The sequence below is a fragment of the Acanthochromis polyacanthus genome, chromosome 4, assembly GCF_021347895.1.
Source record: "Acanthochromis polyacanthus isolate Apoly-LR-REF ecotype Palm Island chromosome 4, KAUST_Apoly_ChrSc, whole genome shotgun sequence".
In the NCBI taxonomy this organism is placed as follows: domain Eukaryota; kingdom Metazoa; phylum Chordata; class Actinopteri; family Pomacentridae; genus Acanthochromis; species Acanthochromis polyacanthus.
This window is the reverse complement of record NC_067116.1, coordinates 5200404-5216391: the sequence shown is the minus strand read 5'-3', so window position 1 is coordinate 5216391 and position 15988 is coordinate 5200404. Positions and strand designations below refer to the sequence as shown.

Sequence of the window (15988 nt, the reverse complement as noted above, 5' to 3'; positions counted from 1 at the left end):
CTTGTCAATAAGCCTCTCACTAAGTGCTTACAGTGTGAAGTAACAGCAGGAGTTCAAACCCTGGAAGTCATTTCTATGTTGTTGGAATCAAACAATCCACTTCCAGGGTTCAGCTTTGGCCTCTTCTCTGCTGAAAACATGGAGCTCTTCTCTCTCCAGTGTCAGTGTCTCAGTGCTTTGTTCTTCATGTGCTGGTAGTGTTTTATTTCCAGCACCATGGTGCAGCGTCTGCATCAGTGAGGGTCTCAGAATGTGTGCTATCAGGATGAACAGATCAGAGGATGCAGAGTCAAAGGTGCAGTCAGTGATTGTGATCAACACAGTTTGTGTCAGATTCAGTGAATATCTCCTCACAGTCTGCTGGCTGTCTGTTCTATGTTCAAACACAGTCCTGTTCTGGAAATGGAGCGAACAATGAGGCTCAGAGTGACAACACAGCACCATTCCAGAGAGGCCTGTGCACAGGAGAGCTGGTGCACGTGAAAGCTAGTGCACGTGAAAGCTAGTGCACACTCATTCTGGTACACAGGGAGATGGGGTCAGTAGGAGTCAGAAGGAAAATAAATTTGGAACATGCTAACTAGCTAAAAGTGCTGCCTCCCTAAATATGCCACATAGCTACAAATGTGAACTATCTACACTACCAGTCAAAAGTTTGGGGTCACTCAGACAATTTGTGTCATGGCCCCTCCCTCCCCTGTGCAGTGCTCTGGCCAAGCTGTGGCTGATTGAGAGCGGCTGCAGAGGAGCGCAGCTGCTCCTAATCAACAATCAGCAGCATATAAAGCCTGGCTCTGCCAAACACTGGGTGCTGGGTCATTGGCTGAGAAACAATGACCTGTCTGCTCCGTTCAGCTGCTGATACTGCTTGGGATTCACCTGCCTGGTTACTTTGTCTCCCCTCTCACTCTTGACTTCCCTGTCGACCCTGTCCCAGTGTTGCCAACTCCTCAGTAAGGAAAGTACTGAGACGTGTCTGTCTGGGAATAACCGAAGATTGCCTGTAATTTGAATTGGTAAATTTTAAAGTGTTTACACCAATGCATCATTTGTGACATTTTACAGCAAATTTTGAAGAAAAACAACAGAATTGTTATTAAAAAGCCAGACAGCCCACTTTGTCAGTAAACTATAGTTTCTTCTATAGAGGCCAAATGCTGTGGTTTATTTTAGTATGACAGTGAAGAAACATTTCCATGTATATCCCGCTCCGTAAGTCTGGATGGGATCTGTAGTGACTTTGTGCATGCGCGATTCAACTGCTGTCTTGCTGCGGAGTGATGTGTCCTCTAATCAGACACTGGGACTGCTGTGGGGTTACTGGACTGACAGTCTGTGCTCTGGGAGGGGGAGAAGCTCACAGCAGCACCTGCTGCTTGTTGAGGACAGTAACTGCAGAATGATCCGAGTTTTCCTGTCAGTCTCCAAAACGGCACAAAAAGTCACTAGATTTGTTGCTAGTCGCTTTTGGCAAAAAAAGTCTCTAGGACGCTTTGGAAAGTCGCTAGATTTAGCGAGAAAGTCGCTAAGTTGGCAACACTGCCCCGTCCTGCAAGGCCCAGTTCCAGAACCCTGTCCCTGCCTCGGCTCCCGACCCCCCTGGACTCTTATATTGTGAGTTTACTCAGTTCTGTTTAGTTAGCCCTCATCGTGGCCTGTTCTAGTTGAGCCCCTATTCTGTTTGGTTTTTGTGCCTCTCGTGTGGAGCGTTTTCTGTATTAAATCCTAGTTAATCATCCGCCTGTAATGACCAACCAGTGTGAATACTGGATTCTCCAAAAACATAAACAACTGAATGCAGAGAACTGTACAAAAAAATTCTACAGACAATTTTCTTTCATCTACGTAAATATAATTCTTAACACAATGAATGTATGAACTTATTGATGTGTGTGTACATGTATACTGATTTATTTGTTTAGTACTGTTAACATAGAGTTCTGTTTTTCTTAAGACAGGAAAAGGCCATTTATTGATCACATACAGGCTATTAAATAAACGTTTATTAAAAACTAAAAAGCACTAAAAATAATAATGAACAACTTAGACATTTACTGAGTCACTAAAATCCTGTAGAGTCTACGACCACATCAGCAGGATTCTAAGCATCCTCTGGTAAATTCACAACCATGTACTGATGTCCCTGAACAAACCGACTTCAGGAGATGATTGGGGATGATAAACTGTGAGCTGCTGGTGGGTTCTCTCTGTTCTCATGTTTCTTACATGTTAGTCTCCTGATGCTGCCTTACTTCAGCCAGTCTATGAGCAACAGAAAACACGAGACTGTCCTCATTGAAAAAACAACCACATAGGTCGTCTGTACACGCCCTTATTACGACTGAGTGTTACATTTTGACGTTAAGCGACCTCTAGCGGTTGAGTAAATATCGACACTCCGGTGTCTCAGCTGAAACGTCACCATGAACAAACTTTGACCTAACCCCAACCATAACCATAAACCCGTCTTGCGAAAGTGAGGGAAAAGGCGAATTAAATCCCGTAATGCCTTCCTGTCTCCCGTAGGGGCGCTAACCAAAATACGCTCTCATGGGTCGTATTCAGGGGCACGTTACATACGACCTGTGTGGTTGTATGAGTTTGAGGACATGTTGGAAAACACAGTTTGTACCCACTGATAAAAACACAAGATAAGAGTGGATCAGTGGAGGAGCAGATGATCTTCTCCAGGAGGATCTGAGTGGATGAATGATGTTTGTTTCCTGTGCAGGTGAAGGTAGAAAGTGTGTGTGAGCTGCTGTGAGTTGAGCATCATGGATGAGTGTGAGGACAGAGAGGAGGGAGTCCCTCCCTCTAAAAGCTCTCTGTGTGGGGAACAGGAGAACCAGAGCAAAGCTCAGAGGTGAGACCACCATCTCTAACTGTCCAGGACTCTGCTGCATGTCAGAGCTCAGCATCACATCACTGCTGCATCATTATTGACAGAAATCCACCTGAACCTGGACCTGGACCTGGACCTGGACCTGGACCTGGACCTGGACCTGCATCCAGCTGTGTGTCCATGAACAGTGACCGGTCCATGAATCATCCTCTTCAATTCAGACGATCTGCAGATGGAAGGTGAGACAGTAAAACTGACAGAAATACACTTCAGACTCAAAGTTGTTGATGTGTTTATTAACAGCTTGAAGATGTTTTGCTTCAGTTTTTATCTGTTCTGGTTTTGTTTCAGGATCCAGCAGCAGAGACCAGACTGTCCTGAACCCAGCTGTCTGTCCTTCAAGAGTGACTGGTCAAAGGATGATTTAATTAACTTCAAAGACGTCCATCCGTCTACTGATCAGATGTAAGCTGGAACTGACAGAAAGAGTCACTTTTTGTAGAACAGAACCAGTTTGTACGACGTGTTGTCCGACCTGGTCTGAAATCCAAAGTGTTTGTGTCTCTTGTGAACGTCCACGTCACAGCGAGGGGAGACATGATGAGGTTTAAATGTGGAGATAACTGGTTCCATTTTCAGTGTCTCCTAAAGACGTTGATGGCATCGTAGCTGATGTTTGTCTCTGTGTGGACAGACGTAATTAGGTCTAACTGTTGATGTTGATCCACAGAGTGGAGCAGCAGAACTCAGAGGTTCCCAGAGCTCAGTCTGTCCAGCAGCATCACCTGGACTCCATATTCATGGTGAGTTCATGGACAACAAGTTGTTCTCCATCTGTTGTGTTCAGGCGTCTCCATGCTGCTCTTTGTAGACCAGTGGACTGTCAGTGTGTCCAACATGGATCTGATGTTTGGCTCCATGATTTGACTCTGATGGACTCATTGACACATTTCTCTGTTCCAGCTGCTGGAGGACAACATGGTGACTTTTGTGAAGAAGGAGCTGAAGAAGATGCAGAAGGTTGTGAGTCCAGATTACCCAGAATGCTCAGAGAGTCAGAGGGAGGATGAGGAGGAGTTGGAGGGTGATGATGAAGATGAGAGGAGCAGCAGAGAGATGTTTGAGCAGATCACAGTGTTGTTCCTGAGGAGGATGAAGCAGGAGAAGCTGGCTGACTGTCTGCAGAGCAGTAAGAGGATTTGTGTAAAGACTGAAGCTGCTGATCAACAGAACATTTACTAAAGTCTCAGAATATCTTCACACAATCATTCTTTACGGTGACAAACTGTCACCTTCACTTTATTGCTACTTTGGTGCTTTAATATCCAGGTTACTTCTACTTCACTCTTTCTTTCTTGTGTTTTCATTCAGAACTTGTTGCTCCAGTTTGTGGACGTAAACTTAAATGTTCTCTGAAGAAGAAGTTCCAGAGAGTGTTTGAGGGCATCGCTAAAGCAGGACAGAAGACCCTCCTGAATGAGATCTACACAGAGCTGTACATCACAGAGGGAGGGACTGCAGAGGTCAATGATGAACATGAGGTCAGACAGATTGAAGCAGCATCCAGGAAAGCAGACAGAGCAGAAAGAAGCTTCAGAGCAGAAGACATCTTTAGAGGCTCACCTGGAAGAGATGGACCAATCAGAACAGTGATGACACAGGGAGTGGCTGGCATCGGGAAAACAGTGTTAACACAGAAGTTGACTCTGGACTGGGCTGAAGACAAAAGCAACCAGGACATCCACTTCATGTTTCCATTGACTTTCAGAGAGCTGAATGTGCTGAAAGAGAGAAAGTTCAGTTTGGTGGAACTTGTTCATCACTTCTTCAGTGAAACCAAAGCAGCAGGAATCTGCAGCTTTGAAGACTTCCAGGTTGTGTTGATCTTTGATGGTCTGGATGAGTGTCGCCTTCCTCTGGACTTCCACAACAATGAGGTCCTGACTGATGTTACAGAGTCCACCTCAGTGGATGTGCTGCTGACAAACCTGATCAGGGGGAATCTGCTTCCCTCTGCTCGCCTCTGGATAACCACACGACCTGCAGCAGCCAATCAGATCCCTCCTGACTGTGTGGACATGGTGACGGAGGTCAGAGGGTTCACCGACCCACAGAAGGAGGAGTACTTCAGGAAGAGATCCAGAGATGAGGAGCAGGCCAGCAGCATCATCTCCCACATGAAGACATCACGAAGCCTCCACATCATGTGCCACATCCCAGTGTTCTGCTGGATCACTGCTACAGTTCTGGAGGAGCTGCTGAGAAGCAGAGAGGGAGGAGATCTGCCCAGAACCCTGACTGAGATGTTCATCCACCACCTGGTGGTTCAGACCAAAGTCATGAAGGTCAAGTATGATGGAGGAGCTGAGACAGATCCACACTGGAGTCCAGACAGCAGGAGGATGATTGAGTCTCTGGGAAAACTGGCTTTTGAGCAGCTGCAGAAAGGAAACCTGATCTTCTATGAGTCCGACCTGACAGAGTGTGGCATCGATATGAGAGCAGCCTCAAAGTACTCAGGAGTGTTCACACAGATCTTTAAAGAGGAGAGAGGGCTGTACCAGGACAAGGTGTTCTGCTTCGTCCATCTGAGCGTTCAGGAGTTTCTGGCTGCTCTTCATGTCCATCAGACCTTCATCAACTCTGGAATCAACCTGCTGGAAGAACAACAACAAACAACATCTCGTTGGTCTAAACTGTTCAGACAGAAGATAGATCCAACACGTTTCTACCAGAGAGCTGTGGACGAGGCCTTACAGAGTCCAAACGGACACCTGGACTTGTTCCTGCGCTTCCTCCTGGGTCTGTCACTGTCGACCAATCAGAATCTCCTACGAGGCCTGCTGACACAGACAGGAAGTCTCTCACAGACCAATCAGAAAACAGTGAAGTACATCAAGAAGAAGATCAGTGAGAACGTGTCTGCAGAGAGAAGCATCAATCTGTTCCACTGTCTGAATGAACTGAAGGATGTTTCTCTAGTGGAGGAGGTCCAACAGTCCCTGAGATCAGGACGTCTGTCCACAGATAAACTGTCTCCTGCTCAGTGGTCAGCTCTGGGCTTCATCTTACTGTCATCAGAAGAACATCTGGACGTGTTTGACCTGAAGAAATACTCTGCTTCAGAGGAGGTTCTTCTGAGGCTGCTGCCAGTGGTCAAAGCCTCCAAGAAAGTTCTGTAAGTATTTGGAGACTGAAGATACTTTTAATTTTCCTGCTGTTTCATTGGTACAATCTGCTTTTTGTCTCTTCAGACTGAGTGGCTGTAATCTGTCAGAGAGAAGCTGTGGAGCTCTGTCCTCAGTCCTCAGCTCCCAGTCCTCCAGTGTGACAGAGCTGGACCTGAGTAACAACAACCTGCAGGATTCAGGAGTGGAGAGTCTTTCTGCTGGACTGGAGAGTCCACACTGTAAACTGGAAGCTCTCAGGTCAGGACTCATCAACCTGTTCAACTGATGACCATTTAAAATGTGTTTTTATTCATGATGAACAGAACAGCTGAGGTGGGAGGTTTTCTGTATTTCTATGACTCACATCAGTTCTGTTACTGACCTTTAGCTCTAGTTTCTCTTAATGAGGCCTCTTCCACTACAGGAACTTAACGACCTGGAACCTGCATCATAGAACCAGAACCTGTAAGAACCTGTACAGTCTTGGTTCCAGGTTCTGTTTTAGTTTCCACTGTTTTACAAATAGAATCTTTCAGACAGACGTCAATGACAGACTTCAGGTCTGTCAGAAATGATGGAGTGAAGCAGCAGCCCTGCAGGTGAGGACAGTCATCATGACTGTTGATAAGCAGTGTCCTCATGTCCTCTGGTCTGTGGGTAAGGTCAGTCCAGTCTTCCTGCTGCTGATGGCTGAGTCCCTTCAACTGAAGTGTTGGTGAAGGATAGAACATCCATCCAACCTGTGGTGAGGTTCATGGTCTCTCTGCTCTCTCTGAAGAGGAGCTACACCCTCATAGGGACCCTATGACCTTTTTCAGATGTGAGGCTGTTAAAGGTTGTTGGTTCTTTTCAGACTGTAGGGACTGAGAGCCAATCACTGGGCAGCAGAGTGTCTCCTGAGACTGAGAGAGAATGAAGAGTCCAGCTCACTGACGCTATGAGGAGTCCAGACTTCATCAAGAGTGGAGATAAACATTTTAAACACATGAGTTTGGAGATCCTTAGTCTGGTTCCAGTGGGATTCATGTGTGAGTGAAAACCAAAGCCTGAGTCTCAACAGCACAAGAAGAAACAAGAAAAGCACTCATGGAGCGCAGTACTCCACCAACACTGTTCATTCCCCCATATGGCATTGTCAGAAATGCAGCATATTTTTTGTAGAAATGCAGCATTTTATGACTATTGTTATTACTGATGATCAGAAATGACGTCACTATAGAATGTGTCTATTAAATATAGATGTACCCACAAAGAAAATGAACTAAGCACAGACATGTGTTATGTATGTGTACGTTACGTACGGATATTGAATTGTGTGACCTACATATGTGTAAATTATTCTTACAAAGGTCTATTGATCAGTTCATCACTTTCTGCAAGGCTTTGTTTTGCTCGTGTTAAAACAACCGTTCCCTCCATGCTTTTATTTTGAAGGTGTATTTTTCATGTTACGGGCTTTTATTTTTCCACCATTCCCGTGGCACAGGAAGTGTTTATCTCAGAAGCGGTGTCTTGACATGAGGAAGAAGCTGCAGAAAAGTCTGAAAATTCACATAAGGATGGAAGGACAACTCAGAAACACCCTCACAATTTAATCAATTGTTTCTTGAATCATTTCCAATGGATAAGTCAGTAGTAGGATCACAATCATGTGACCGTCATCAGGCAGCTGATGCAGCGTTCACTTCTTGTCATGGTTACAGTGACGCCGTGCCGGCCGCTATCTTTCAGTGGGAAATCCTGAACAAATCCATGGATCCAGTCTATAAGCTGCATCACTGCCAAAATCGAATGAGGTGGTCCTTGTGTCATTTCTGATCTTCCCTGAAAGTTTCAGCCGAATCTGTTGGACTATAACACTAAAACGATAACACTATACGCCGATGGAAAGCTTCGATTCTCATGAATCCGCCGGTATAAACCACTTTCAGATGCGATTACCACAGCGGGTGAGAAAAACACGTGTCCGACAAAAACGAATATCCATCCATCCGTTCTCTATACACGGCTTCAACGTACACAGCGCAACTCACATTTCCGGGTTCATTATTACACACAGAAAAAAATATTCCACAAAAAACGGCCATAATCCAACCTTGGACATCCAGATGACACAAACCAGTAAAATATTTTGTCCAAAACATGTCCTGAAGTCGATATAAAATCCACGAATCGGTCGTTTTCAAGGAAATGCACCTCGCGATGTGCGTCCAATATTCCCTGTATTTTTCGTAATTTTTTTTATTTAAAAATAGAATATTAGCGATTTTTTTGTACTGAAAACGGCTGGAATTGACTGAAGCTTAAAGGGTTAAATTCACTGCTGTCTTTTCAACAGGACAGAAAATACTGAACTTAATGTTTTACTTCTTTTCTTGTCTTTGTCTCTTCAGACTGAGTGGCTGTAATCTGTCAGAGAGAAGCTGTGGAGCTCTGTCCTCAGTCCTCAGCTCCCAGTCCTCCAGTGTGACAGAGCTGGACCTGACTAACAACAACCTGCAGGATTCAGGAGTGGAGAGTCTTTCTGCTGGACTGGAGAGTCCACACTGTAAACTGGAAGCTCTCAGGTCAGGACTCACACTTTGAAAGTGAAAGAAAATGAAAGATTGATTCTTTATTTGCTTCAGATGCATCAAATCTGCACCAAAATGTATCTGAAAGACAAAGAAGGAAACAAAGAGTGAGAAACATCCAGCCAAGTGTTGTCCATCAGGTTTGTGTTGTTTTGTGTGTGCAGGCTGTCAGGCTGTCTGGTCACAGAGGAAGGCTGTGCTTCTCTGGCCTCAGCTCTGAGCTTTAAGACCTCAAATCTGAGAGAGCTGGACCTGAGCTACAACCATCCAGGAGACTCAGGAGAGAAGATGCTGAGAGCTAAAGTGGAGGATCCACACTGTAGACTGGAAACTCTCAGGTACAGACAGACAGACACTCTCAGGAAGCTTTTAGCCTACCTTAACACAAAGAGTGGAAGCAGAAGAACACTGTTAGCTCAGCTACACACCATGACTGAAGGGAAGAGGAAACTGTTAGCGTAGCTTAGCACATGGACATGACAGACAGGGAACCTTTTAGCCTAGCTCCAGGAAACATCAATGAGTAAAGCTGAATAATGAGTGTAAACTGAGCTGGAACGTGACGAGCACAGGACAGGACTTTAGAGATGCTGCATTCAGGTGTCTGTGTCTCCATGTTGGACTGGTCCTTTATCAGTGGAACAGTGTGAGAGCCATGTAACGTCCATGTGTGCTGCTGAAAGAGTCTCTGCTGCTCTGACCGTCCTCCTCCTTTCAGGGTGACGCCTGCTGGAGTCCGATGGTTGACACCAGATCTGAGGAAGTGTAAGTGTGTTTTAATGGATTGATGGAAACAAAGCAGCACATTCAAGCATCTTCAAAGTGTCACATCTCTGAGGTCATCATCAAAGCTTTAATACTGATCACATGATCCATCAATAACTGCAGCTGTGTTGTGTTTGTTCTCTCCATCAGATTCCTGTCAACTCACAGTCGACACAAACACAGTAAACAGAAACCTCAAACTGTCTGACAGCAACAGGAAGGTGACATGTGTGAAGGAGGATCAGTGGTATCCTGATCATCCAGACAGATTTGACTTCTGGGCTCAGCTGCTGTGTAGAACTGGTCTGACTGGTCGCTGTTACTGGGAGGTGGAGTGGAGAGGATGGGTTCATATATCAGTGAGTTACAGAGGAATCAGAAGGAAAGGAGGCAGTGATGACTGTGGGTTTGGATTTAATGATCAGTCCTGGAGTCTGATCTGCTCTGATGATGATGGTTACTCTGTCAGACACAACAACAGTAAAACATCCATCAGTTCCTCCTCAGTCTCTCACAGAGTTTCAGTTTATGTGGACGTTCCTGCTGGAACTCTGTCCTTCTACAGAGTCTCCTCTGACTCTCTGATCCTCCTCCACACCTTCAACACCACATTCACTGAAACTCTCTATCCTGGATTTGGGTTCTACTGGTTCTATCCTGGTTCCTCAGTGTTTCTGTGCTGAGTTCAGTCTCCAGAGTCTCCTCCTGTCAGAGAAACAGTGTTGAACAGATAGTTGAGTCTCTCCATGACTCTGTCCCTCACAAACATGTTTTCACATTCATGGATTAAATCTAATCTTCTTCCTCTTCAAAGATGAAGTTGTGATTTTTCCAGGAGCCAAATGTGGTACAGAGGAATATAAACCACCTTTCGTCAAAATTGACAGCTTCCAATCAGAAGCTGCCACGTCACAACTTTGACAGGTGGCCCCGCCCCCTTTTTTACCGGAAGTCCCGCCTTACCACGTGCTCTTTTACAGGAAGTCCCGCCTTATGACGTGTTATTTTCACCACGTGATCTTTGTTTATTCCGGGAGACCCTTCCCCTCGGACGCCAAAGTCAGGTCTAAAGTGTCTCCCTAACCCTCAGCGGCTTATCTATTCGGTGCAGCATGCGCCCCCCTCCCCCCCCCCTCCCCCTCCCTCCCTTCCGGGTCCTAACAGTCAAAAGTATTTATCTGATCTGGAGCAGAAGCGTCCCTGTAAAACAAAAATTTCGGCGTTCTCATCCCTCCTATGACAGAGTTTTTAGCATTCTTTGACAGAGAAACCTGTGAAAATCAAAAATGTTTCTGTATTCTCTCTGTAATAGCGTTCTCTGAACCCCATGCTGCTCTCCGGTATGTCTTGTCGGCTCGCCGTCGTGACTGCTGTGTGTGTGTGTGTATGTGAATGTGATCGCCTATCTCTCCCCTAAGCCCCTCCTTAATCACCACAGGGTTATCAGAGACGCAGGGGGAGAAGTGGTGATCAGTGTGTGGGTGTCTGTGTAAACAAAACAACAACTCTGGGAAAAAAATATGGAGAGAAGCATGGATTGCGGAGGACCTGATAATTCAGAAAATCCCGATACCCCTAATAGTGTTAAGGAACCCGTCCTGGTCAGCGAGGTACCGGTGACAATTTTCTACCAAGGATGGGGAGCTCCAAAGAAACGCGTTCAGTACATGTCCCGGTTTCAGAACCCCCCTATCGGCTCTCTTCATCAGAAATGGGGGTTGAAGAACGGGGGTGCATGGGGGTACGACTTCAACTACACTGGTCACGAAGTGGGTTTTTACCAAATAGAGGAAGGAGAAAGTTACAATTCTCTGACTCTTAAACCGGCGCTGACTTCTACAGACTGGACTATGCTCGCATTGTTAGGCCGCGGTCATCTGGAGATAAGACCTCTCCGCAACGAAGATGGAACAGCGATGAACCACAGACCGGGTCAAGTTCTGGTCAGTCTGGTGTGGGAGACAAAAAGCTCTCCCTCAGGCCGTTGGTTTTACCGAGCCAGTCGTCAACATACGTCAGCGGAGGATCAGGACGAATTCGTGCTGGAATACTTCAACACAGAGTGCGGCGTATTTCAGACAATTTTACGTCTCCCCGTTGAAACCTGGTTTGAGATGGTTAAGGAATATGGCTCGACTATTTCAAATCTCTTTGAATCCAGTCGCTCCTCGACAGCTGTCGTGGTAGTGAAAAAAAGACTCCAGTTCTAGACCCCTCCCCCCCCCCCCCCCAAAAAAAAAAAAAAAAAAAAGACCAGTGTCATCGCACCCCCCTGCGTCCGCCTGCCTACCTCTGTAATTTAAAGATAGCGTTTTTCACGAGCTTGTGTCAGACTTTGAAAAAAACTTAAAAACCGAGCATGTCTCTTCCTTTCGAAACACCACCGCTTTCCCCCCTGCTGTTTAGCCAGGAGCTGGAGGAGAGCTGTCCTGATTCACCGCTGCCGTCTTCCCTCGAGACCTCCCTGCTGGAGCCCGAAGCCGCTTCCACGCAACAGCTGTCTTCGTCTGCGGAGACGTGCCTGAGTCAGGACGGGGAAACTGACGCTTCCCCGGGCCCGTTACCTTCTTTCGCTGAGACTTGGCCGGTTGAGCCCAGAGCTGCTACCCCGTATCCTCTATCATCTTTCGCAGAGACCTGGGTGGGTGAGACCGGCGCTGCTGCTGCAGCTTCCCAGTACTCGCTAACTTCTTCAGCGGAGACGTGCCTCAGTGAAACCGGGAGTGTTTCCCTGCTGCCGCAACCTTCATCAGCTGAGGCGTGCCAGGGTGACCCCGGGGCTGCTTCACCGTTACCCTCGCCTTCTTCTTCGGAGGCATCCCAGGACGAGAAACTAGCTACTTCGCCTTCCTCCTCTGAGAGCTCGGAGGACGAGGCCCACCCTTCCTCGCACAGCGGTTTAGTGTGTTTCCAGAAAGTGTTTCCATCGACATCCGACCAAACGGACGGCCCGATAGCAGACATTCTGATGAATACAGTGAAATCTGTGGCGAGCCATCTGCTGAGCTGCGTTCTGACTAAATACCGTGAAGAAATCTGTTACGGTTGTCAGGTGAATCACCCGAGCCAAATCCAGCATGAGTGTCTGACCGATTTACCGGACTTTTTTTACCAGACGCACTTTGAAGAGCTGAACAAGAGACTTTGGACCCATCGTTTTATCCCTGCTATCCAGAGAGCTTTGGAGAAACGCTCTCTCCATGTCTCCGACCACCGAGTTTACGGTCTTTGCGAAGCCTTCCTACACGAGATGAAATTCACCAGGCGCATCGATGAGAGACTCAGTAATCTTTTCTTCAGATTGACCAAAGGTGAGGTGGGGCGAATTAAAGTTCTGTGCGACGCTGTGGAGTTTTTTGAAAATAAAGTGTGATCCCCGTGTTTTTTTTTACGGGGTGGAGGTATATGAATTAGCTTCTTTTATATTTATCAGAAAACAAAGAGAAAATTTTTTAAAAAAAAGGGAAACTACTGTTTTAAGTTATATACCTATGTACAAGACCAGCTTGTCATATGTCGCTTAATCGATGTTTTGGATCGAGTGATTAGAAACCGAACGAACGGCGAAACACCCGTGCACAAAGACTCTGAAACTGTTCAGTTGGAAAAACTGCTCAACACGGTGCGACTTCACGCTGAGCCGCTGCAGTGGGGCGAGATTGTACAGGATACAGTGCAGCTGGTCCGTAATCACTCTGTGTCTTATGCATTTGAGAAAATTGTTAAAGAAATCCATTCTTTTCATGTGAGCCATCTGTTTACACTGTACGCTTTATTTGTAGATGTTTGTGCTTTCTGCGTACAGAACCACTCACCCGTAAACACCTTGTTTGAATTCCGAAAGCTGCATGATGTCATCCGCGACACAGCGCGCGGAGGTTCTCTGCTGAAATCAGCGTTATCTACCATAACGGGGTAACTTTTTATTATCTAGAATAGTTTGAAGGTGTTTTGTGCGAATAGTTTTAGTATTCAGCTTTATTTTAAAAATTTAAAAAATGTTTTTGCTTGAATAGCTCTTAGTATTTGTCTTCTAAAAATGTTTTTGCTTAAATATTTTCTACTATTTTGCTTTCTAAAATTGCTTTGTGTTTGAATAGTTTGAACCTGCTTTGTGCAAATAGTTTTAGTATTCAGCTTTATTTTTAAAAATTTAAAAAATGTTTTTGCTTGAATAGCTCTTAGTATTTGTCTTCTAAAAATATATACATTTTTTAAAAATGTTTTTGCTTAAATATTTTCTACTATTTTGCTTTCTAAAATTGCTTTGTGTTTGAATAGTTTGAGCGGGTTTTGTGTGAACAGTTTTTTAGGATTCTGCTTTATTTGAAAAATTAAATAAAATGTTTTTGCTTGAATAGCTCTTAGTATTTGTCTTCTAAATATAATTTTTAAAAATGTTTTTGCTTGAATATTTTCTAGTTTCTGCTTTCTAAAATTGCTTTGTGTTTGAATAGTTTGAGCGGGTTTTGTGTGAACAGCTTTCTGTATTCTGCTTTTATAAAAATGTTTCACTATTTTGTTGCTCGTCAATAAAAATCTAAAAGTGAGAAAAAATAACAAATCTTTATTCTTTATTTTTAAAGTGTGTCAATGTTATCTAAAGCGTGAAAATAACGAATCTTTATTTTTAAAAACCCTGCATTTACCAATTCTTTTACCATAAAGTTTTAGAGAACCCTGGGAGCATCATGTCAGATAGGCGCTTGATGAAAAAGCTGTATTATGCACCCTCTCATCCCGCCAGCTTCGGAGGTGTCGACAGACTCCGCCGAGGCGTTCAGGAGGAAACGGGGAAAAAACTAAATGTGAGAAAAATTAAAGATTTCTTGTCCGAACAGGACACTTATACTCTGCATAAAACAGCTAGAATACATTTCCCCAGAAACAAAGTGTTTGTGCCGAGACCTCTGAATCAATTTCAAGCGGATTTGTGTGACATGCAGGCCCTATCAAAACAAAACGACGGGTATAATTATCTCTTGACCGTGATAGATGTATTTTCCAAAAAAGCCTACGTTAGAGCTTTAAAGAAAAAAACAGCCGTGGAGGTCGTGAGGGCTTTTGAATCCATTTTTAAAGACTCTGAGATCCCTGAAAAGCTGCAAACGGACGCGGGAAAAGAATTTTTTAACAAGCGTTTTCAAGCGTTGATGAAGAAACACGGCATAATACATTTTGCTACGGGCAGCGATCTAAAAGCCTCGGTGGTGGAGAGATTTAACCGCACTCTGAAAAGTAGAATGTGGCGGTATTTTACGGCTAAAAACACTCGCAGATACCTGGAAGTGTTGCAGGATCTGGTGAAGAGCTACAACAGAAGTTATCACAGCAGTATTAAAATGAGCCCCATGCAGGTGAACGCTGAAAATACCTCTCGAGTTTTTCAAAACCTGTACGGTTCTTTCCCTCTACGATACAAAGATGAGTTAAAGATGAATTTTAAACAGGGGGATCTGGTGAGAATATCCAAACTGAGAGGTGTGTTTGATAAAAAATACGAGCAGAGTTATACCGACGAGGTTTTCACCGTGTCTGAATGCATACCTCGCATGCCACCGGTGTACAAACTCAAAGATTATGACGGCGAACCTATAACGGGTACTTTTTACGAAGCCGAGATGCAGAAAGTAAAGCAGGCTCCGGGTAAGCTCTATCAAGTAGAGCGGGTTTTAGACGAGCGAATTCTCGGAGGGGAGAAACAGGTGTTAGTGCGTTGGAAGAATTGGCCCGTGAAATTTAACACCTGGGTGCGAGCGTCGGAGTTAAAAAATGTATAAAAAGACAGATTTCACCCCGTTTTTGTTACTACTGCAAGGAGCTCCGCTCACGTCACCACCCGGCGTTTCTCATCCCTCCTACGACAGAGCATGAATCCGCTCAGCCACGAAGGGTTTTACATCACCCTTCCCTCCAACGCCAGCGCAAATGTATTTAAAAATAACACCATTTCCAGCTTCCACGTGGATTTAGCACGTCCTTTAGATCTCGATGGAGAGTGGCAGGTGGCTTTAACGGAGCTCTCATACCCTCATACTTGGTTTAATGTTCCTATCGAACAGGGGTATTTTGAGTGGAAGCTCCAAGCTCCTGACAGCGAAATTCACAGGCAGAAGATCAGAGGGGGATACTACTCGAGCGTGAATCAATTTACTGCAGAAATGAACGCTTTTCTTAAAAAAATAAGCGCTGACGTGCAGTTTGTTTTTAGCGCTATTCAGAAAAGATTTGAATTTCAGGCCGGTGGACAGTATCATCTGCGCTTCCACCCCCCTTTGGCGTACATGGTGGGTATGAAACCGGGCGAATGGTTCACTTTTAATGAGAGGATGGCTCCGTTTCCAGCAGATATAAAGGCTGGTTTTTATCATCTTTATTGTTATAGCGATGTGGTAAGCCATCAGTTAGTGGGTGACACATACGCTCCTCTCCTGAGAATAGCAGATGTAAAAGGCTCGTTTGGAGAGGTGGTCACGCAATATTTTAATCCGCCCTACTACCTACCGGTGGCTAAATCACATATAGAAACCATTCACGTTGAATTAAAAACTGATCAAAACACACCCGTTAATTTCACCTTTGGCAAATCCATCGTCAAACTGCATTTTAAACCCTTGAAAAAAAGCTTCATCTCCTCT

The 15988-nt window shown here is 45.0% G+C and overlaps 1 protein-coding gene across 3 annotated transcripts in view; it reads left to right on the top strand.

Moving 5' to 3' along the window:
• The window catches only part of LOC127533722 (NACHT, LRR and PYD domains-containing protein 12-like), a 184802-nt gene that overhangs the window by 19860 nt on the left and 148954 nt on the right, over window positions 1-15988 (top strand). The window contains exons 3-8 of one of the 3 annotated variants that reach the window (XM_051947528.1): window positions 3194-3307; window positions 3573-3645; window positions 3806-4031; window positions 4214-6020; window positions 6097-6270; window positions 8406-8579. In XM_051947528.1, coding sequence (XP_051803488.1) covers window positions 3194-3307; window positions 3573-3645; window positions 3806-4031; window positions 4214-6020; window positions 6097-6270; window positions 8406-8579 — 2568 coding nt within the window. Of the gene's footprint in view, window positions 1-2660; window positions 2864-3193; window positions 3308-3572; window positions 3646-3805; window positions 4032-4213; window positions 6021-6096; window positions 6271-8405; window positions 8580-15988 lie in introns of those variants that run through there. The other 2 variants (XM_051947527.1, XM_051947526.1) reach the window with 2 other exon arrangements.